This window comes from Trichechus manatus, unplaced genomic scaffold, assembly GCF_000243295.1.
Source record: "Trichechus manatus latirostris isolate Lorelei unplaced genomic scaffold, TriManLat1.0 scaffold00251, whole genome shotgun sequence".
In the NCBI taxonomy this organism is placed as follows: domain Eukaryota; kingdom Metazoa; phylum Chordata; class Mammalia; order Sirenia; family Trichechidae; genus Trichechus; species Trichechus manatus.
The window spans coordinates 956,666-979,982 of record NW_004444187.1 but is presented as its reverse complement, the minus strand read 5'-3'; the positions used below and the strand labels follow the sequence as shown (position 1 = coordinate 979,982).

Here is a 23,317-nt window from a genome sequence, read left to right as displayed (position 1 = left end):
TGAGATGTTATGACAATCTGAATAAAGATAAAAATAAAAATTTAACCCTAAGTCCTTAAATGTTCTTAAAATAACTTAATAGTATAACAGAAGAATTGAGATATGGTTATCCATAATCAAGAACCTAGTAAAAGATTCATGAAAGTCTGTGGCTCTAGGATTTTTAAGATAGAAAATAAAAGAATCTAAAACTAAAATAGCATGAAAGAGTATGTCTGAAGTTTTTGAAATTGGTGTTATCCCACTGCCGCTGAGTCAATTCTGACTCATAAGGAAACTACAGGACAGGGTAGATTTACAAGGCTGTGAATCTTTAAAAAAGCAGACGGTCACCATCTTTCTCCTGCAGAGTGGCTGGTGGGTTCGAATGCTGACCTTTCAGTTAGCAGCCAAGCACTTAACCACTGTGCCACCAAGGCTCCTTAAAATTGATACTAACCTTTGAAAATTCATCTTTTCTCATGGTCAAAAGATGTCTTAAAGATATATCCCTTTCCTGTAGAAAAGGCAAAAAATACCACCTTTCAGCATAAATAAAGCAGTAGAAGGAAGTAGGCCAGGATACTAAGTCAGTTATATGCTCCACTCTCAACTTCCAACTCTCTAGAGGGGTTAGGATATGCAGATATAGAATTATACCACTGGCTAATTAGTAATGAGTGTCATAATACCTATATTCACCTAAAAAAGCATAACCATAGCTAGTTTTCCAAATTTGAAGAAAATCATTATAATTTATATTTGCTTACATAAAAAGAAAAGCAGTTCAATAGTCTGACAGAAATTGTTTTATGAATATTTTAAATTTCTAATTGTATCAAATCAAACCATCAATAACATTTATTTTACTCAATATTCCTCAAATAGGAACAACTTTCAAAATTATACAATGCATCTCAATTCAGAAGTACATGAACAGAATGTACATATCCTGAGGACGGCCTGTCTTAAGTCAATGGTACTTCAATGCATCAGTATCACCACTGAGCTGATAAAAATTATCATCTACTCAAATCACATACTGTATGCTTAGAACATGCAGACAATGCTTGGAATATGACCTAATTTAATCTTCTTGACAACCCTACACTAGATGTTATCATCCTTATGAAAAAAAAAAGATGTTAAAGTAACATTTCAGTTAATAATCACTGGAGTCAGAATCTGATTAAGAGGGTTGTCTGGTTTAAAATCAGGCTTCTTCTAATATTCTCTACAGGAAGATCAGGAATTGGAAAAACAAACTATGGGCTTAGACATACAAAGAGGAATTCTATGAATTATTAGGCAGTGAGTAAAACTGTTTTAAAAACCCATTGCCGTCTAGTGGATTCTAACTCACAGCAACACTACAGGACAGAGTAGAACTGCCCCATCGGGTTTCCAAGGTCGTAATCTTTACGAATGCAGACTGCCACATCTTTCCTCTGCGGAGACGACGGTGGGCTCGAACTGCTGACCTTTCAGTTAAGCAGCCAAGTGCTTAACCATTGCACCACCAGGGCTCCTAAAACTATTTAATCCAACCATATTCTAAGCATAAGCAAATTTTGGAAACAAATTTAGAAATGCTTATTACATGTTTAAAATTACAGAGGAAAGTGCAATTGACATTCATAGGCATGCTTATGAATTAAAATTTAATGTTATGCTAACAAATAAACATATATATACAACTAACTCTAAGTTATATGGAATCTTACCTTTAATAAATCTGTCATATGTTCAAGTCCAAGCCCATACAAAAATACTTCCAGATCTCCAAACGCTGCATATGAACTATGAATATTTACAGCAATGTCAACTTGAGAACAGAATATATACACATAGATAGATAGATATACTTATGTTTAGAGACAGAATGAGTAAGAAATGAATCCGTGCAGAATACATCTGCAAATGTACACACCATATCTATGCTATATCAAAGGAATGAGCAAGTCTTCTTGAGTGAAAATACGAGAAAATGGTAATGATAAAATGCAGCTTATTTTTCCTAAAAATTAGAAAGCAAGATGCAGTACTGTGTGAACACTAACATAAATACAATCTTAGAACCTTTCAGAAATAAGTTTTATTGTTAATGTATTTTATTTAAAGTAAAGTTTACATTTAAAGTAAAAAATTATTCTCATTAGTGTTAGTACACACAAATACAACTCTTCTAACATTCTGGAGAATAGAGCACTTAAAATCCTGACATTTCTAAGTAATATTAAAAAATGTTTGTAAATGTTTAAAATACACATTTTAACTAAATCACCTCATTTATCACAAGTAATAAAAACACACACAAATTTTACTCATTTGTAGGTATTTGTGAATTAAAACATGTCATATTACCTAAATATATGATCTTTTTCTTTATCAGAATCTGTTGTCAATAGTTTACAAATAGTCTCTTCTTTAGTTAGTTGTTGAAGCTTTCCTTCCAATGGATTTAATGTCAAAGAAAGTAAGTTGAAGATCTGAAAAAGTTAACAAGCCATTCAAATACTTAATATTATTATGTACTATCACTTCCACTTAGAAGAAACTGAACATATGATTATATCAAGAAAGGAAACTTTTGCCTAGAAAGAAAATTTTAGCAAGGTAAGACAGATAATAAATGCCTTCACAACTGAATACCAAGAACAACTTTTATAAAATCAAATAAATATTTCCTTGATCTAAAATAATAATCAGAAATAAAAATTAAAGGAAGATAATAATTAACAATATTGTCCGTAAGATATAATACAAAACCAAAAAATTCCGTTTAAAGATGAAATACGCAGTCTGTTCTTAAAATATACTGTTAGGCAGGTAGGAGTACTAAGGATGCCTAAATGTTTGCAAACGTATACATCTGTATACAAATGTATATAAATCCAAACTCTATACCTCAAAGAGACATTTGGTGAAATTCCTTAATTTTAAAGCCTAACTGCTTAGGAAGTCATAAAATAATATGTAAATGTAATCAGTCAAAATACAAGATCAAATCTCACCTTAAGAAGTGATCGATGCCTTAAAATATTTAACCTTTGATATTCACAAACTTCTTGTTACGTCAAACTTGGTGTCATCTACCCTAAATTTAATAATGTAGTAAACCAATTACAGGTTTTCAAATTTTCAAAGGTTAGTAGAAAAACTGTAAATTTCTTTCAGAAGTTTCACAGGGCTTTAGTGATTAACATTTACTCTAGAATAATTTTAGAAATGTAGATTTTATCTGGGAAATGACAGTATATTTATCAGATTGCTTAAACAAGTATTTCACATGCTGTGTAAGTGGCGGGGTCTAATGATTATATGATGACACCATTTGGAATGTCACTTCAAATTCAGAAACTCAAGTTTTAGAAAATCTTAAGCTATGTAACTTGGTTTTAAGACTGTACTGTGTTTGATCTTAGTTTAGAAATTACAGATCTTTCATCAAAAGCTTTAATGTTCAGACCCAATGTTTATATCAATAATCTAATGAAGGGCAAATATTTACTACTGACTTTAACATCTGAATGACAGTAGTTCATATACCCAAAGTTGTGTATTATTACTTAATCATTTGCCTTGTCATATGTATAGAAGTAATATGGCTTAAAGAGTTTAATTTTTAAGTTGTCTAATACCTGTGAATTAAAATTAAAAACAATGCTTCAATTTTATGTTCAAATTTTAACATTTTACTAGCTTTCTCAATACACTAATATTTAAAAATCAGTACCAGTTTCAAATATTTAAATAAATAGCATATAACAATTTATTTCTACGGCCACAATAAAACTTTATTACCCCCTTATATAACCTTTATATTGCCACATTATAAATGCCTGCTTATTTAGTAAAAGACAAGTACCATAAAAAATAAAATAAAATTTTCATTACCTGGCTGGAGGAAAAATATTGTACATATTTAAACATTTAATAACAGCCAGATACATTATTATTTCACTTGTGAGTTCTAATAAAATAATACCAAGGTTCTACAAATGATAATGTAACATGCCATAGAAAAATATATAGAAGGATACCTCTGGATGTTTATTTTTATTTGCAATCTCGCTTGGTGTCTTTCCATCTTTGGTTTGCAGCATTTTATTAGCTCCAAGCTCAAGCAACTTCAAAACAACATTTTTATGACCCTGACGTGCTGCCCATGTTAAAGCCTACAATTAGGGGGAAAACAATGTGTAAAGACAGGGAGTGTGTATGATACAGAGAAGCAAAGTTTTCAACTGTATTTGTGGCACAATAAAAAAGTAAACATGGTTAGTCAATTAATGGAATGATGCAATTTCTTCATTTCACAATATAATGTGACCTGAACATAATTTCAAAGTTTAATTGCAAAGTAGCCTACCAGTGCTGATTTTATAAAACCAAATGACGTTTTACACAGTCAAATGATGTTATACTGTTGAGGTGTTTTCTACAAAAAAGAATTCTTATATACATTCTATAGCCCAGGCTTTGTAGTTATAGCTTCTTTTGTCAGGAGTGAGGACCCAGGGAGTCAGATAATTGTTTTCTTCTATTTCAGCTGTGCTTTTCTTCACCAAAAGAGCAACTATATCCCAGTCTTTCTATAGTTGCTACTACTTAAGATTCATTTTGTGGATTACTGATAATAAGCCATCTCTGTCTTAGAAATGAAAAAGGAACACTGTAAAAGTGAGTCTCACAGTATAACCATTCTCATCCTGGGTATTAACTTCTGCTCCATGAGCAACAAGAAGAGCAACAACCTGAGGGTGACCATCTCGTGCAGCATACATGATTGGTGTCATAAGTCTCCTAAGGAGGAGGAAAAAAAGAAACATTTGTATTAATGCTGCCATTAACAGCTACTCGATTTCATTAATTTAACCATACACATTACCACAGCAATGAAAAAGAAACGAAAGCTTACAATAAATCCGGTGATTTAAAAACCCAATCTCTCAGCAGATGATACTTTAAAGAACTTAACGCTTACACAGCACCCTCTAGTGAAGAAATGTGCAAAAAAAATCACTAAGTCAGGTTTTCATGTGAAGTTTTATTAATTTACATATTCAACTAGAAAAATAGCAGAGTACCAACACTATGCTCATGCCAGAATAACAAATAACACAAATAAAGTCTCTACTCTCACAGGATTTGCTCATACTAAATGCTTATTACATTTTATTTAGCACAGTCTCTGGGGGAAAAAAAAAAAGAAAATGCAAAACATTCTTGTTTCTTAATGTAGTCTATTAGGATTCTACTTTAGTTTGGGACTGGAAAATTTTACCCTGACTGGGAGTCTTACTCTCAGTCAAGAAACAGATCAGTCCAATAGCTTAACCAGTCTAATATCCTCAGTACGTCTCTGAGAGCATTTTCTGAGACAGCATAGTGATTTCTGTCTAGTGTATCCTACTCTTTAATTACTGTAATCTACTCCTGGACGTCTGTCAGCTTCTGGACCTATTCCAAATGTCTTAGGCTGAGTTCTCCAGAAGGGCAAAACCAATGAAGCATACACATATATAAATAGAGAGAGATTTATTTCAAGGAAATGGCTCATACAGTGGTGGAGGCTGGCAAGTTCCAATCCATGGGTCAGGCATCAGGCTAGAGGCTTCTCCTGACTCATGTGGTTGCAGGGGCTGATGAACCCAAAATCGGCATGTCAAATGGCAGGGGGCTGGCACACGGGGCTGTGGGTTTGAACACTTTCATGGATTGAATTATGTCCCCCCAAAAATGTGTGTATCAATTTGGCTGGGCCATATTCCTGGTATTGTGTGATTTTCCTGTATGTTGTAAATCCTGCCTCTATGACGTTAATGAGAGAGGATGGGTGGCAGTTGTGTTAGTAAGATGCCCTGAATTTGGAATTTGGATTTTTAGCCTACTTTACCGTAAGGAAATAAACTTCTCTTTGTTAAAGCCATCCACTTGTGGTATTTCTGTTGTAGCAGCACCAGATAACTAAGACACCCTCCTCCATCCCACTCTTCCCACAACAGCCCACATATGCTCCCCGTCTTTCCTATTTCATGAGGCTACCATTAACCACATTGCTCAGGCCCAAGCATCATTCATGACTATTCTTGTTATCACTCCATGTCCATGCCATCAACAGGTTCTACGGGCTCAATCTTTGCAATAAACTCTGAATTTGACCACTTCTCATCACCTCACTAGCCACTGAAGTAGTCCAAGTCATCGTTACCTTTCTGACTTAGATTATTACAACTGTCTTCCTGCTTCTACTCTTGAATCCTTATAGTTCATTCTCTTCGTAAACATCAGGCTCTTTTCCTTTCGGGTACTGTGCAAGTGCTATTCCCTCCACCTTTCCCCAGATCCTTATATTATATTGCTCATTTTTTCATTTTATTCAGATCCTTAGTAAGAGGAGAAGATCAATAAAACTGATAAATCTCTAGCCAGACTGACTGGGACAAAAAAGAGAGAAGACATAAATTACCAGAATCAGGAGTGAGGAAAGTGACATCAGTACACAGTCTCCAGATTTTAAAAGTGTAAGGGAATATTAGGAGCAAAATTCATGCCAATAAATTTGACAACTAAATGAAATGGATAAATTTCTTGAAGACACAAACTATTACAGCTCACTCAGGAAGAAATAAAAAACCTGAATAGCCCTATATTTATTAAAGAAATTGCATTAGCAATTAAAAACCTTTCCACTAACAACAGGCCAGATGGGTTCATTGGTGAATTCTACAAGACAGTTAATAAAGAAATGTATTCAATTCTACACAAACTCTTCCAGAAAACTGAAAAGGAGGAAATGCTTTCCAACTCATTCTATGAGGCTAGAATTACTCTAATACCAAAACCAGAGAAAGATGTTATACCGGGGTGGGGGTGGGGAGGACTACAGATCAATGATCTTCACTGAACATGAGTGCAAATACTGTGAAGAAAGTTCAGCAAACAAAATCCAACAATATATAAAAGAATAATACATATGACCAGCTGCAGTGATTTTAGGAATGCAAGGTTGGTCTGACATTCAAAACTCACTCAATAAAATGCACATTAACAAACTAAAAAAGAAAAACCATATAATTTTCTCAATAGTGCAGAACAAGTATCTGACAAAATTGAACATCAATTTATAATATTAAAAAACAAAAGAAAACAAACAAAAAACTCTCAGCAATGTAGAAATATAAGGAAGCATCCTCAACTTGATAAAAGACATCTATGAAAAACCTACAGCCAACATCATCCTTAATGATGAAAGACTGAATGCTTTCCCCCTAAGAAGAACAAAACAAGGATGTTTGCTCTCACCATTTCTATTCAACATTGTGCTGGAAGTTCTAGCCAGTGTAATAAAACAAAGGAAAACAAGAAATAAAAAACAGACTAGAAGTAAAACTGTCTTTATTTGCAGATGCCATGATCCATGTACAAAACCTGATGAATCTACAATAAAAGATACCAAAACTAACGTGAATTTAGGAAGGTTGCAGGATACAAGATCAATATATTTCTATATAGTAGCAATGAACAATCTGAAATGGAAATAAAACAATACCATTTATAATAGTATCAAAATATGAAAACAGGGAAATCTGCTATTTATTAAAATTGCAACCTGTATTGGCATATTCACACACATACCTACACACTCACGTTTGTATGTACGTGACTGATATAGTCTCACTAGTGATCTGGATCCAGAAGTCTCTAGCCCAAACACAGGTCTACAGATGTTGGTTACAAGAGGAAATACTGTATAGTGGTTAAATGAATGGGTTAAAGGTATCAGAATACCTGATTTTAAATCTTAGCTCTACTATTTACTAGCTGTGACATTAAACAAATTACTGTTCATGCCTCAGTTTCCCCATCTATAAATTGAGGATAATAATAGTACATACTTCAGGAGCTGTTATGGTGATTAAATGATCTAACACATGTGAAATGCTCGGCACACAAGTGTTAGCTATCATTCACTTAAAAAAATGTATTGAGAACTTACATGTGCCACATACTATTCTAAGTTTTGGAGATAGCGTAATATACAAAACGAAGTCACTGACTACATGGAGCTTATAGCCAAGTAAGCGGCTACTATTGCTGCTGCTGCTGATTAAACTATACAACCAAAGACAGTTGAACATGAAGGTCTTTTATAGAAACTGGAAGTTTTACAAGTTCTGTTGTAATGCTAGTATATATCAATGAGGTTTATAAATCTTTGATAAATTAGAAGAATGCCAAAATCCTGTGTTTTCATGTCATAAAATATTTTCAGTTTAAAATATTTTTTCTGAATACAGCATTCAGTAATACTGATACAATCTTTCATTCCACTCACGCATTGCTAAGAATTCATCCTGTTTACCATCCTGAGTAGAATATCATATCATCTTACTACAATGGAATTAGAATGATCTAAATAAGCTTATCAAAACTCAGCAAGTCTTTCCTATATTATCATATAATTTTTGATTATTTTAACCTTGTCATCTATCCACACTAACAGGTATTTGGTTTATAACTAAGTAAAAACTTTTAGAATGACCTTTCAGTATTTTAACATGCTTACTGCTGTTAGTAAATTATTAAAATAAATTAGATATAATAAGTTACACAACATATAGCTATTCTTTTCTATCCAAAGGCTGGGATTATCTAGGGAATTTCTTATGAAATACATACAACATTATTTACAACTATTATTTCAACTCCCCAAACTCAGGATAAGCCATAATTGTGCAGAATTAAGAATGAAAAGGGTGGAGCCATTTCTTTATAATTTATAAGCACCTAAACCATATTAGTTAAACTCATATGAAAAACAACCTACATATAAACACCAATTTAGATTACAGAACTAAAAGAAAATAAAAAGATCAGAGTGGCATTAGACTTCTCATCTGCAACAGCTGAAGCTAGAAAAGTGTGGAAATCAATCTACAGATTGAGACAAAAGCCATGCAACCTAAAAATCTTATTCTTGGACAAGCTATTATCAAGGAAATGCAGGACCTCAGAAGGTATATTAACCAGAAAAGATACTAACCAGCACCAACTGTATGAGGCCAAAAGGTCAACGATTATTCTAAAGCAAAGATGAGAAGATAAGGGAACAGGGAAACTAGAGCACTGGAAATGGAACAACCAGAATGAAGTTAAAGAGAATGTTGACTCATTATGAAAAATGTAACTAATGTCACTGAACAATTTGTACAGAAACTGTTAAATGGGGACCTAATCTGTTGTGTAAACTTTCACTGAAAATAGTAAAATAGTATTTTAAAAAGAGAAAAGACTACAACCAAACAAAAAATGAACCAGAACATCCTGATGAAGGAGGATGAAAATAAGAAGTAACAGTGAAAAGTGATGACGGCTCAGAGGAAAATATACTTATTTCAAAGTCCTTTTTAGATTCTATTTTTTCACTTTCTCTAATCTAAGTTATTTTTTTGTTGAATTTATTGTCCCTGCTTCATGATGCTTACATTTTGCAGATTCTGGTGATTTGTGATTTGTGCACCCATTTTCTGGCCTGTCAAAATCCACCCAAGCATGGTCAACTTGAGCCAGCAGCCCTGACTTAGCCTATCACAAAAACAGTTCTTAGGTATTGCTATGGATTCCATTTGTTTCTTTAAGGAGGTTACTCTTTTTCCACTCCAGAGATAATTTCCATTTTTCAAGGAGAACTTTACTAAAATATTTTAATATGTTTGATATCTGTAATTTGGTATGGAAGGGCAATACTTTAGCATATACTCAGTGTAACATCCTGAAGTCATAAACCTAATTTTCAGATAATTCATTCCTGGCCTGTGTTTTTTTTGGGGTGGGGGGCATCATGTTTTTCTTCCAGAATTTGGAGAATCATTTCATCAAGTTAAAACAATATCCTTGGCATTCTGCTGCAATATTTAATTTTATAAATTAATTTATATAAAAAACAAATGTCTTTTTAAATGGTGAGTCACCATAGCCAAGAACATGACATTCAATCTTGTTTTATTTCACTCAGTATCATCTTAACCTTTTCTTCATTTAGGTCCTTCACATTTCTTGTACACTTTATCTCTAGATATTTATGCTTTTTATTCCTGAGAATGGGATCTATTATCTCACTGTATTCTCAAACTGGTTGTTGTTAGGTGCCGTCAAGGTGGTTCCGACTCATAGTGACCCTATGTACAACAGAACAGAACACTGCCCGGTCCTGCGCCATCCTCACAATTGTTCTACGCTTCAGCCCACTGTTGCAACCACTGTGTCAGAGTGGTTATTATCTGTAAATTAGAAATCAACTGAATTTTGTACATTAGTACTGAAAAAGACTACTTCACTTGATGATTACTACTTCTAACAGATTTTTGAGTTGACTACATGAGTTTACAAAGCATATTTTCGTATCATCTAAACAATTATAATTTGGTCCCCCTTTTCCTAATAAAAAAAGGACAATAGTTTAATAAAAGGCAGTGTAATTCAATGATTTAAAGCAAGGATCAGCAAAATTTCTTTTCTGTAAAGGGCAAGATAGTAAATATTTTAGGCTTGTGAGCCATTCGGGCTCTGTTGTAACCACTCAACTCTGGATGAAAGCAACCATAAGGAATACATAAGTGAATGAGCATGGCTGTCTTCCAAAAAACCTTCAGAGGTTTGCTGACCTCAGGTTTAGAGTATCAGCTCTGGAGTCAGACTGCCTAGGTTCAAACCTAGTCTTCAGCATTTACTGGCTGTGGTACCTTAGACAAGTTTCGTAAACTCTCAGTCTCAGTTTCCACAATCTTATGTGAACACAGTAATAGTTTTTATATTTGTGGTACCTATTTGTGATATTAAGAAGCCCTGCTGGTGCAATGGTTAAGCACTTGGCTGCTAATCGAAAGGTCAGACGTTTGAACTCACCAGTGGCTCTGCTGTAGAAAAGACCTGGCAATCTGATCCCGTAAAGATTACAGCCTAAGAAACCTTATGGGGCAGTTCTACGCTGTCATATAGGATCCCTATACGTTGGAATCGACTTGATAGCACACAATAATGACATTTGTGATATTATCATAATCGGTGATAACAAGATAATACTGTTGAGCAATTAAAGCAGTACTAGGCACGAAGTAGATACTCTATCATTATTAGCTACTGTTATTATTACTTTACCTCTTATTTTCTTTTCTTACATAATTGAACTACCTTACACTTTCCAAAACAATGGTTAAAAAAAAAAAAAAAAAGAATGCTTATACCAAGCAACTTTGACTTCTCCTGACATTAATGTAAATGCTGCAAGTGCTTCTTCATTGAGGATCTAAAAATTAGAAATAGATTTGAACTTTTATAACTTGTCCTTCCGGCATCTATTATAGTAACTCTTTTTAAAAAATTGTTTCCCTAATATTGAACCACTTTTCCATTGCTGACATGAATCCCATTTGATCATTCTATATTACTCATTTAATGTACTATCATATTCAATTAGCTGATAATTCATTTAGGATTTAGGATTTTTGTATCTATATTCATAACTGAGATTAATTTATAAAGTTTTTTTAGAGTGGCATAATTTTTTTATCAGATTTCAGTATTAGTGTTATGCTTGCTTTATAAAAAGCAACTGAAAGATTTCTTTCTTTACGCTCTAGAATTATTTAAATTGCCTTAGTGCAATCTATTCCTTGACAGTTTAAAACAAATAACTGTGGAATTATCTGAACCTGACACTTTTTTGGAGGTTAGCTTTCTGACAACTTTTCTCAAAAGATGGATAAAAGTTCATGACATAAAATTAAAAATTAGAAAAAAACAGCATGAGCAAAAAAAAAATTAGAAATCATATTTGCAACACATATTACATTTAAAAAAAGCTAAAAGATTCAATATAAAAACAAAAAGCTCTTATAAACCAGTAAGAAACATGTGGATCACCAAATATAAAAATCGGCAAAGGATACAGATAGGCAATTAACAGACAAAGAAATAAAAACCAATAAAAACGTGGAAAAGCAATCAACTACATGTTATTGAAAAGCATGCAAATTAAAATTTTAGAGTACGATTTTTCTGAAAATCAAATTGGAAAAATTAGAACACAGATCTCAATCAGAATAGAAATATATTTTACAGAAATCCTGCCCAAGTTGTCAAATATGTCCACTGTAGCATTTGTTGTAATACTAAAAAACTGGAAACAATCCAAATATTCTTCAGTAAAATAATGGGTTAAGTAACAATCTCATAGTCACACAGTGGAATATTATGCAGGCATTATAAAGAGAGAAGTATATCTATACATACTGACAAGTATAAAACCAAAAACCAAACCCACTGCCACTGAGTCAATTCCAACTTACAGAGATCCTATGGGACAGAGCAGAACTGCCCCATAAGGTTTCCAAGGAGCAGCTGGTGGATCTGAACTGCCAACCTTTTGATTAGCAGCTGAGCTTTTAACCACTTTGCCATCAGGGCTCTACTGACAAGTATAGCGTCCATTAAACACTGTTCAGTTAAAAAAAGAAAACTGCAGCACAGCATATAGAGTATAATCCAATTTAAAAATAAAAAAAGACAAAATCAAAAGAGAAGTGGTAACACATAGAAGAAATTCTATAAGAATATATATTAATTTGCTGTGGAGTAGGGAAAATGTAAGACACTAAGCTACATAAATTTTTTTCTTTTAGTTTTAAAAGAAGCTTGTAATACTTTTATGACCAGATTTTAAAAAAAAGATAAGATTTAAAAAATTTATCATGAGGTACAATGGAAGCAATGTTCTTCAAATGCAGGGAAAACTGCTTGCTAGTTTCAATTCTGCAAATACAAAGTCCATGGTTTTGCCAAGAGCAAAAATCTTTTTTTTTTTTTTAATTGGACATCTTGGCTAATTCATCCCCAACCTGCTGTCAGAATCATCTTTATAAAATACAAACATGTTTATTTTTCTTCTTAAAATTGTTCAATAGCTTTCAGGATAAAGTTCACATTCTTTAGCATGGCCTATGCAGGTTATTATCTAGCCACTTTCTACTTCTGACTCATTTTCAACTCTAACATCATATGATTTAGTTACACTATTTACAATTGCCTGAATGTTATCTCATCCTGCTCTGCCTACACAGGCACCAGCCTCTGCACTGAATATTCTTCTCTACCATCTCCAGTTGGTTAACTACTGTTCAATCTTCAAAACTCAGTTCAAGAGAGAAATCTCCAGGAAGCTTTCACTTGTCATCTCCATCTAAATTCTCCTACTTCCTCTTCCTACAACACTCTCTATTATCTCTTATCTTACTATGTTGTAATTGCCTATAGTCTTGTAATCTCTTGAACTTTATTATCAAATTTTTGAGGCAGGGACTGGGTCTTTGATCTTCTATCTCTTACTGCTTAGCATCTATTAAGTATTTAACAAACACCAACTGAAGTAACTAGTGATATTCCTTTTTTCCTTCATCTACCAAACTTTCTCAAAATTGTTAACAGTTGGTTAAAAAGAATAAAGTTTATGTACATTATATAACCATAATTAAATTTTTTTCTGGATGACAGAGAATCTTACTGGTTATTTCACTTCAGCAAAACCTCCACCAGAGGGCATACAAGGAAAAGCAGAAACAAAACTCTAATTCATGAATCTGATGTTGAAAAAAAAATCTTCAAAATGATGTATTTATCACTTCTTTGTAGTCAGGGCAAAATGGGTTGTCTTCGTGTCATATTTTACTGTATATTTTAGTATAATCTACTTATATACTCTGCTTTTAATCTGCTTAGAACAATCAGCTTCTAACTGGGAGATTAATAAAACAGCAACTATGATAAAGAAGACGCTGACTATGCTAAAATGCTATGAACCGAACTTCCATTTCCAACAGTCAGAGTAGTTTGTTTTATTAGACTAACCTTCCCACTGAGAAAAATTGTAAAAACTTATCAAATACATAAACTATGTTTGAAGGCAATGTAGAAAAACCAAGGCAGCCAGACATGAGAGGTCAAGATCCTAGAAAGAAAAGCATTTGCTGAGCTTTTGCTTTCAAAAAGCCAAACCCATTGCCATCAAGTCGATTCTGCCACATAGGACAGAGTAGAACTGCCCCATAGGGTTCCCAAGGATTGGTTGGTGGATTCAAACTGCTGACCTTTGGTTAGCAGTGGAAGCTCTTAACAACTGCACCACTAGGGCTCCATTTGCTTTCAAGGCATATGCAAATTCCTAAATGGCACAGTATGTATATGGAGTGAGGGGGGAAAGATCAAGGACTACAGAAACCAGCTACAAGGAAGTTAAAATGCTAACAAGGGCTTTTAGTATTTCTATAAGGCTGAGGAGACAAAAACTGGCATTCCAATTTCTCCAAGGGACTATGGCTCAGGTAAATGCGACAGACTTTGAGTTGAGACATCTGAAGGGCTATATGGGAAACAGACTAACCCTGAAACCTAGGCTTGAACCATCTTAATACCTGATTACATCAAGGTGACTGGCCCCTGCTCTGTCAGTCAAAAAAATTAAATATTTTCTGGAAGTAAACAGACTTAATTAGATGTTTACATACAGTGTCCAACATTCAATAAAAAATTACCAGGCATTCAAGGAGACAAAAGCAAGTGACCAAAAGACTAGCAAAAATAGACAATAAAAACAGAACCACAGATGTTATCAGAAACACACGTTAAAATGTTTCAGAAAATAGTAGGCATGTTTAGAGACCTGGTTTCTGCAAAAAAGAATCAAACAGAAATTCTAGAACTTAAAAACAGAATGACTGAAATTAAGCATTTAACACATGAGTTTAACTGTGGCTTACATATAGCAGTAGAGAATTAATGACCCGGAAAATGGAACATACGTAAGAAGACAAACCTGAGGGAAATATGGCAATAAAAAAATAAATGACTGTTAAGAGACATATGCAGTATGGTGTAATAGTTTAAACCTCAATAGGAGAGAAGAGAGAGAATGAGGCAAAAGCAGTACCTAAAGATACACTAGCTGAAAATTTTCCCAAACTATGGAAAGGCATCAACAGATTTAAGAAGTTCTATGTACCACAAACTGGACAAATACAAAGAAAAGTATACTTAGAGATAACATGCTGAAAACAAAAGACAAACAGAATATCTTTAAAAAGAACCAGAGGGAGAAAAGGACAACCCTCAAAAATCAACAATAAGTCTAACAGCTGACTTTTCAATAGAAACAATGGAAGCCAGACAATAAAATGATATTTTTAAAGTACCAAAGGAAAGTAACTCTAATCCAGACTTCTATACCCCATGAAAACAGCTTTCAAAAATTAAAGTGAAATAATGATATTTTCAAACAAAAACAGATGTCATCGGATATACTAAAGAAAGGTTTTCATAATAAAAATGATCCCCGACTGAAACATGGAAATGCAGGATGGAATGAACAGCATCAGAAAAGATGTCTATGTAGGTAAATCTAAGTAAAAGCTGATAACATAATTGATAACAAAATTACGATAATGTATTGTGAAGTTTGAAATATATATAGATTTAAAATACATGACAACAATGGCACAAAGGCAAGTGGGATGGGCAAATGGAGTTAAACATTCTAAGATCCCTGCATTGCCTAGGAATTAGTAAAAGTACTAAGTTATAGTAGAATCTATTAAGTACAAAATGCATGTTGTAATCTCTAGGTTAGCCTCCAAAGAGTAATAAAACAAAGAATAACTATAACTAGCAAGCTAGTATGGAGAGGAAATAGAATTAAAAAATTGATTAATCCAAAAACAATCAAAAAAAGAAAGGTCACTGGCTAAATGAAATAGATACATCAGCGTACGCATTAAATGTAAAAGGACTAAACAGTCCATAAAAAAAAAACCTATTGTCAATCAAATTTAAAAAAGAAAAGCTACATGCTTCTTACTTTAAATAAAAGCACGCAAAAAGGTTGAAAGTAAAAGTGTGAAAAAACGATACACAATGCGAATATTTACAAAAAGAAAAAAAGCTAGTATACCCATACTACTACTGTTATCGTTGTTGTGGTGCACCGCTGAGTCAATTCAAACTCGCAGCAATCCTACAGGATAGAGCAGAACTGCCCCATAGTGCTTCCTAAACTGTCATCTTTATAGGAGCAGATCATCAGGTCTTTTCTTCCTCAGAGTCACTGGGTGGATTCGAACTGCTGACCTATCAGTTAACAGCTGAGCACTTTAACCATTGAGCCACAGGGCTCCTTCTTACTACTATTAGACAAAGTATATTACAATGGAAGAAGCACTACTAAACATAAAAGGGAACACTTCATAAAAAGGTTAATATATCAGCAATATGGCAGTCCTAAAATATACAAGCAAAGGTTAACTAAAACACAAATCACAGTAATTAACAGAACAAGAAAGCAAAAATCAATAGTCATCTAAAAGATGTGAACAGAATAAATCTGGCCTAATTAACATAGAATATTACACTCAACCATCGCCAAAATCACATTCTTCTCTAGTGCACGTGGAACATTTGCAAAAACTGAGCATAAGCTGGGTCCTGAAAAAATTCTTGACAAATTTCAAGGATCTGAAATCATAGAGTTATGTTCTCTGATCACAATGAAATTAAGCTAGAAATCAGTAACAAAAATAGACGAATAAATTTTGAATATAAATTGTGGTATATTCAAACACTACAATATTTCTCAGCACTAAAATAAACAACAGATACAGAAAACATGGATGTTTCTCAAAAACACACTGAGCAAAAGAATTCAGACAGTAAACAGTATGCTGTACTCAACAAAACTAATCCATGGTGAAATAAAATAAAAAGTGTGGTTGCCTCTGGGATTCAGGCGATTGTCTGGGAAGAGACCTAAGGGAACTTCCTGCAGTAATGGAAAAATGTCCTAAGTTTTGATAGGGATGTTGGTTACATGGGTGTATACATTTGTCATAATTCAAACTGTATTGCTTAAGAACTGTGCATTTCACTCTGTAAATCAGACCTCAATCTTTAAAAGTGGAATTAAAAACATGCCCAGTGATATTATGATGTTTATGAATGGATGGAATATTTTATGTGTATATAATTTAACTTGGGCAGAAAAAATACACACAAATTACAAGACTGTGGTTGCCTCTGGGAGAAAAAGAAGAGAATATGACTGGGAAGCACAGAAAACGGCCTTTAACCACAATTGCATTATTTTATTTAAAAATAATAGAATAATAAATAGAATAATTAAGCCAAACACGGCTTTTCAAAGACTATATAAATTACAGCTTTGATGTGCAGAAGTTCTGTGTATTTTTCTTATATTTTTTAGTAAGTCTTTTTTACTGGCTTTAATAAGGGTCAATGGATATTAAAAATTTCTTGAGAAGATTAAGACCCAGTAAATTCCTGACTAAATAATGGACTTAATTATTGCAGAGTTCCACGAAAACATACAAACAGGAGATACTAAACTTTCTCAGCACTGCTACATATAGGTGCACTGTTACACCTGTAACACTGGATGGGAGCAAAAATTTCCAAAAGGAATTATAGCACTATGCTTCTTATTAATGACAATATCACCCATATATGCACACAAGGTTACTACAGTAGATAAATAATTTATATATTACACCTCTCTTACATAAACAATCATCCTTCTTCTAAATTTGTTAGCACAGACTATTAATATATACAAAGTAACCTTTCTGGTGATACAGGGTATATTCCAGTAAGATAAAATTTAAATCTTGAAAGTGATAAAGTTATGAGGAAAGCCTAAATTATTTTTATACTCTTAACTTTTTACTTTATACTGTTAACTTCTTACAGGACTTCTAGTACCACTTGACACCCCCTTAGATTATACAAAAAGTATACTCTAAGATAAAAGTAAAAAAATGGGTAAATAATAACTCTTTTACATTTTACTGGAACTAAGACATCATAAATTGTAGGTGACATAACAATTTCAGATGCTAGTATATAAAAAATGTGAATTTTAGAATACATGAAACATGGCTGCTTTTTGCTTAAAATTATTTTTGTGAAAATTTGTACGGTGACATACATCTAATCAATATCAAAATGCAAAGAGAGACTACTGAAGAGGATGGATTATAATTTCTAATGACAAAGCATTCAAACAATTACATTCGACTACCTGGGTAATCTTTGTGAAGAGTGTTAGGCAAACTCCAGTTTCATTTTTTTGTTAACTCATTCTTTCAACAGTTAGAACCAAGTTTAAAGACTGTTGAAGACAAGCCTGTGTATCTGGCACCCTCATTTAGCCAACATTTTATAGCTCTTCTCTCTTTTTTGCAAAGTTATTAGAAAGAATAGTTTATATCCCCTTCACACACCCTCAGTTGTCATTTACTCCTGATTCACTGCAATAATATTTCAGATTTTTTTCATACTGAAATATCATGTGTCACTTAATGTCCATGATACCTTCTGTGAAATAGGATGTTATATGATTTGGACATTGTGCAAACACTGTATTATATACTCAGCAAAACTATATGAGATATCTTCTGTTTCACTTTCGATACTTCTCCTTTTCCTCTTGCTGCTGCTATCACTAGCACTGGCTCTGCTCCATTTGGGAGCCATGATGAACTTCACAGTTAACATTTTCAAAAGAAAATTAAACAGAGATAACGCTACAATACTTGAGAGACGCGATACATGAGATTGGATGCTGCTGCCCATGAGTCGAAGCATACACTGTTATAAACTTTTTATTTTTAAATAGGGAAAGTTCACATTAATATAACAATGAAAGTACGGTACAGTACATACAGGGGCCAGTAACATAGGCATTTATATAATATCAACACATTATGTGCTGTCGTTAGGTGCCATCAAGGTGGTTCCAACTTATAGCAACTCTGTGTATAACAGACAAAACACTGCCCAGTCCTGCACCATCCTCACAATCGTTGCTATGTTTGAGATCACTGTTCTAGCCACTGTGTCATTCCATATAGTTGAGAGTCTTCCTCTTTTTTACTGAGCCTCTACTTTACCAAGCATGATGTCCTTCTCCAGGGACTGGAGCATACAGATTGAGTAAAGGATACAATCTTGCCTCACACCTTTTCCAATTTTAAACCAACTGTCTCTTGATCCACGTATAGGTTCTGCATGAGTACATTTAAGCGTTCTGGAATTCCCATTTTTCATAATGTTATCCATAATTTGTTATGATCCACATAGTCAAATGTCTTCGCTGTCAATAAAATATAAGCAAACATCTCTCTGGTATCCTCTGCTTTTAGCCAAGAAACATCTGACATGAGTAATGATATCCCTCACTCCATGTCCTCTCCTGATTATGGCCTGAACTTCGGCAGTTTTGTAGCTGTTTTTGAATTATCTTCAGAGTAAGTTTGCTAGCATGTGATATTAATGGTATTGTTTGATAATTTCCACATTCTGTTACAGGTAATTAGGATCACATTTATGAATCTTTGCTTATTAACCAAACTGCTGCCTGCTTTAGAAATGCGAATTTTCATTAATTCATTTGGAGTTACACATTTACTAAAATATAAATACTGTTTTCTATCATTTTCGATGACATAAACCTTCTGAATAGGTCTTGTAGGTATATGACTTATTTTCATTATTTCCTTGAAAATCTACTATCCCTAATTAATAGGTACTCCTGGTATCTGCTTAGTATTAACAGTCATAACTAAGAAATAAAGTGACTTTTTAAATAATAATTAATATCAATTAATAATATCAATTGCTCACATGCAAGCTGAAGCAAATTAGAACAAGCCCACGAGAGTCAAAGTACAACCTTCAGTATATCCTACCTGAATTTAGACACCATCTCAAGAAGAGATTTGACACATTGAACACTAATGACCAAAGACCACACGAGTTGTGAAATGACATCAAAGACATCATACATGAAGAAAGTAAGAGATCATTAAAAAGACAGGAAAGAAAGAAAGACCAGAATGGACGTTAGAAGAGACTCTGAAACTTGCTCTTAAACATCAAATAGCTAGAGCAAACGGAAGAAATGATGAAGTAAAAGAGATGATCAGAAAATTTCAAAGGGTGGCTCGAGAAGACAAAGTACTATAACGACATGTGCAAAGACCTGGAGTCAGAAAACCAAAAGTGAAGAACATGTTTTGGCACTTCTCAAGCTGAAAGACCTGAAGAAAAAATTCAAGCCTCGAATTGCAATAGCGAAGGATTCTACGGGCAAAATACTGAATGGCGTGAGAAGCATCAAAAGAAGATGGAAGGAATACACAGAGTCACTGTACCAAAAAGAACTGACAGAAGTTCACTTGTATCAGGGGGTAGCATATGATCAGGAACTGATGGTACTGAAGGAAGAAGTCCAAGCCGCACTGAAGGCATTGGGGAAAAACAAGGCTCCAGGAACTGACAAAATACCAACTGAGATGTTTAAACAAACAGATGCAGCACTGGAAGCGCTCACTCGTCTACGCCAAGAAATCTGGAAAGCAGCTACCTGGCCAATCAACTGGAAGAGATCCATATTTGTGCCCATTCCAAAGAAAGCTGATCCAACAGAATGTGGAAATTATTGAACAATATCACTAACATCACACACAAGGAAAATTTTGCTGAAGATCAGTCAAAAGTGGCTGCAGCAGTACACTGACAGGAACTTCTCGAAATTCATGCCGGATTCAGAAGAGGACATGGAATGAGGGATATCACTGCTGATGTCAGATGGATTTTGGCTAAAACCATAGAATATCAGAAAGATGTTTACTTGTGTTTCACTGACTATGCAAAGGCATTCGACTGTGTGAATCATAACAAATCACGGATAAGACTGAGAAGGGGAATTTCAGAACACTTAATTATGCTCATTAAGGAACCTGTACACAGATCAAGATGCAGTCGTTTGAACACAACATGGGGTTACTGCATAGTTTAAAGTCAGGAAAGGTGTGCATCAAGGTTGTGTCCTTTCACCATATTTACTCAATCTGTATGCTAAGGAAACAATCCGAGAAGCTGGGGCTATATGAAGAACGGGGCATCAGGACTGAAGGAAGACTCATTACAACCTGCATTATGCAGATGACACAACCTTGCTTGCTGGAAGTGAAGATGATTTGAAGCATTTACTGATGAAGATAAAAAACTACAGTATTCAGTACGAATTATACCTCAACATAAAGAAAACAAAAATCCTCATGACTGGACCAGTAAGCAACATCATGACAAATGGAGAAAAGACTGAAGCTGCCAAGGATTTCATTTTACTTGAATCTACAATCAACACCCATGGAAGCAGCGGTCAAGAAATCAAACGATGCATTTCACCGGGCAAAATATGCTGCAAAAGACCTCTTTAAAGTGTTAAAAAGTAAAGACGTCACCTTAAAGACTAAGGTGCACCTGACCCAAGCCGTGGTGTTTTCGATCGCCTCGTATGCATGGGAAAGCTGGGCAATGAATAAGGAAGACTGAAGAAGAACTGACGCCTGTGAATTATGGTGCTGGCAAAGAATATTGAATATACCATAGACTACCAGAAGAAGAAACAACTCTGTCTTGGAACAACTACAGCCAGAATGCTCTTTAGAAGCGAGGATGGCAAGACTTTGTCTCACATACTTTGCACATGTTATCAGGAGGGATCAGTCCCTGGAGAGTCCCAAGGACATCACACTTGGTAAAGTAGAGGGTCAGCGAAAACGAGGAAGACCCTGAACGAGATGGAGTGACACAGTGGCTGCAACAACGGGCTCAAGCACAACAACGATCATGTGGATGGCGCAGGACCAGGCAGTGTTTTGTCCTGTTGTACACAGGGTTGCTATGAGTCACAAACAATTCCACAGCACCTAACAACAACAATAAAAAACACTTGTTATGTTTATACACATTTTACAAAATACTATTACATAGTTTATAATATAATCAATTTGATATTACATGATATTTCATCTGATTATCGTAAGAACCTAGTAAAATAGGTAAACCGAGTTTCTTTGTCTTACTCTAGAGATGAGAAATAGAAGTTCAGAGAGTTTCAGAGGTTTGGCCAAGGTTAAAAGGCTAATAAGCAATAGGAGCTGGACACATAATTCTGATTTCAAGATACTTCACAAATAAAACATTTTCAATTCTTACTTATTCTTAATGAAAAAAAACACACAAACTAGCTACCATCAAGTCTATTCTGATTCACAGTGATCCCGTGTGTGTCAGAGTAGACTGTGCTCCATAGGGTTTTCAATTGCTGGTTTTTCAGAAGTAGATTTCCAGGCCTTTCTTCTGAGGCACCTCTGGGTAGATTCAAACTGTCAACCTTTCCGTTAGCAGCCAAGAGCATTAACCATTGCATCACCCAGGGACTTATCGTTAATAAGGTAATTCAAAATACACTTTTTGCTTAATTAACAGAAATAAACACTGTAACTCTTTTACCAACATAATACAATTTCACAATAACAAAACACAGACAGGGAAGACAATGTTTAAAAAAAGCAAATAACGGAAAAGTCTCTTACTTCAAGTATGGAAAAAAATTTTCTTCTTTATTCTCATTGGGAACTTCTGGTTACCATTACGTTGCTGGGAACCAATGCACTAAAGTGAGATAATTTCTAAACAGTAAATTATAAACTCATATACCACCATATTTTTATGCAAATAACACATACCTTCTCTGTTTGTTTGCCAAATGTGCCCTCCTGCCCACAAGGTATTTTTGTAAGCACACTATGCCAATTTTTTTTTTTTTATAATAACATGTTTTTTTTTTAAAAAAAAAAGCATAGTGGCACTTACGAAAATACCTCGTAGGGGGAAGGCATGGTTGGCAAATAAATGTACGAGGTGCCTGTTATTTGTGTAAAAATATAGTAGTTCTCTGCCATCAATTGTTAATACTTCAGGAAATTAATCATACTGGAATAGAAAAAATCTTATTTCTTGATAGCAATTCTTTAGTGACCTGGGATGACTTTAATCATTACACAGGATATGTAAGAGTTTTTGTTTTCTTCAAAAAGATATATGAGAAAAAAATCACGTTTTAATATAAACAACTGAGCTTTTATTTCAAATACAGAATTTAAAACATAACAAAAAATAAAAATCAAACTAATCGAACTAATTTTATAATGAAACAGTATATAATTATAATCCAACCAGAGTCTATAACATAATCATGACAGTTGTGAAAAGGAAGTCTATTTGATGGAGAATTCAGTTCAATTTTAAAAAATATTGGGATTCGAACCTTGGCAGTCTGGCTCATAACAGCATATTCTTAACCACTATACAACTCAAGAGTGTGAAAATTACAAACAACCTAAATGTGTATCAACATGGTAAT

General features: G+C 34.0%; 1 protein-coding gene across 2 annotated transcripts in view; it reads right to left on the bottom strand.

Annotated features, from left to right (window-relative positions):
• The window catches only part of ASZ1 (ankyrin repeat, SAM and basic leucine zipper domain containing 1), a 55,310-nt gene that overhangs the window by 22,018 nt on the left and 9,975 nt on the right, over positions 1-23,317 (bottom strand). Inside the window, exons 5-9 of one of the 2 annotated variants that reach the window (XM_004389630.1) lie at positions 4,674-4,785; positions 4,023-4,157; positions 2,344-2,468; positions 1,704-1,779; positions 440-496 (exon numbers count right to left, since the gene is read on the bottom strand). In XM_004389630.1, coding sequence (XP_004389687.1) covers positions 440-496; positions 1,704-1,779; positions 2,344-2,468; positions 4,023-4,157; positions 4,674-4,785 — 505 coding nt within the window. The remainder of the gene's footprint in view (positions 1-439; positions 497-1,703; positions 1,780-2,343; positions 2,469-4,022; positions 4,158-4,673; positions 4,786-23,317) is intronic. The other variant, XM_012559489.1, reaches the window with a different exon arrangement.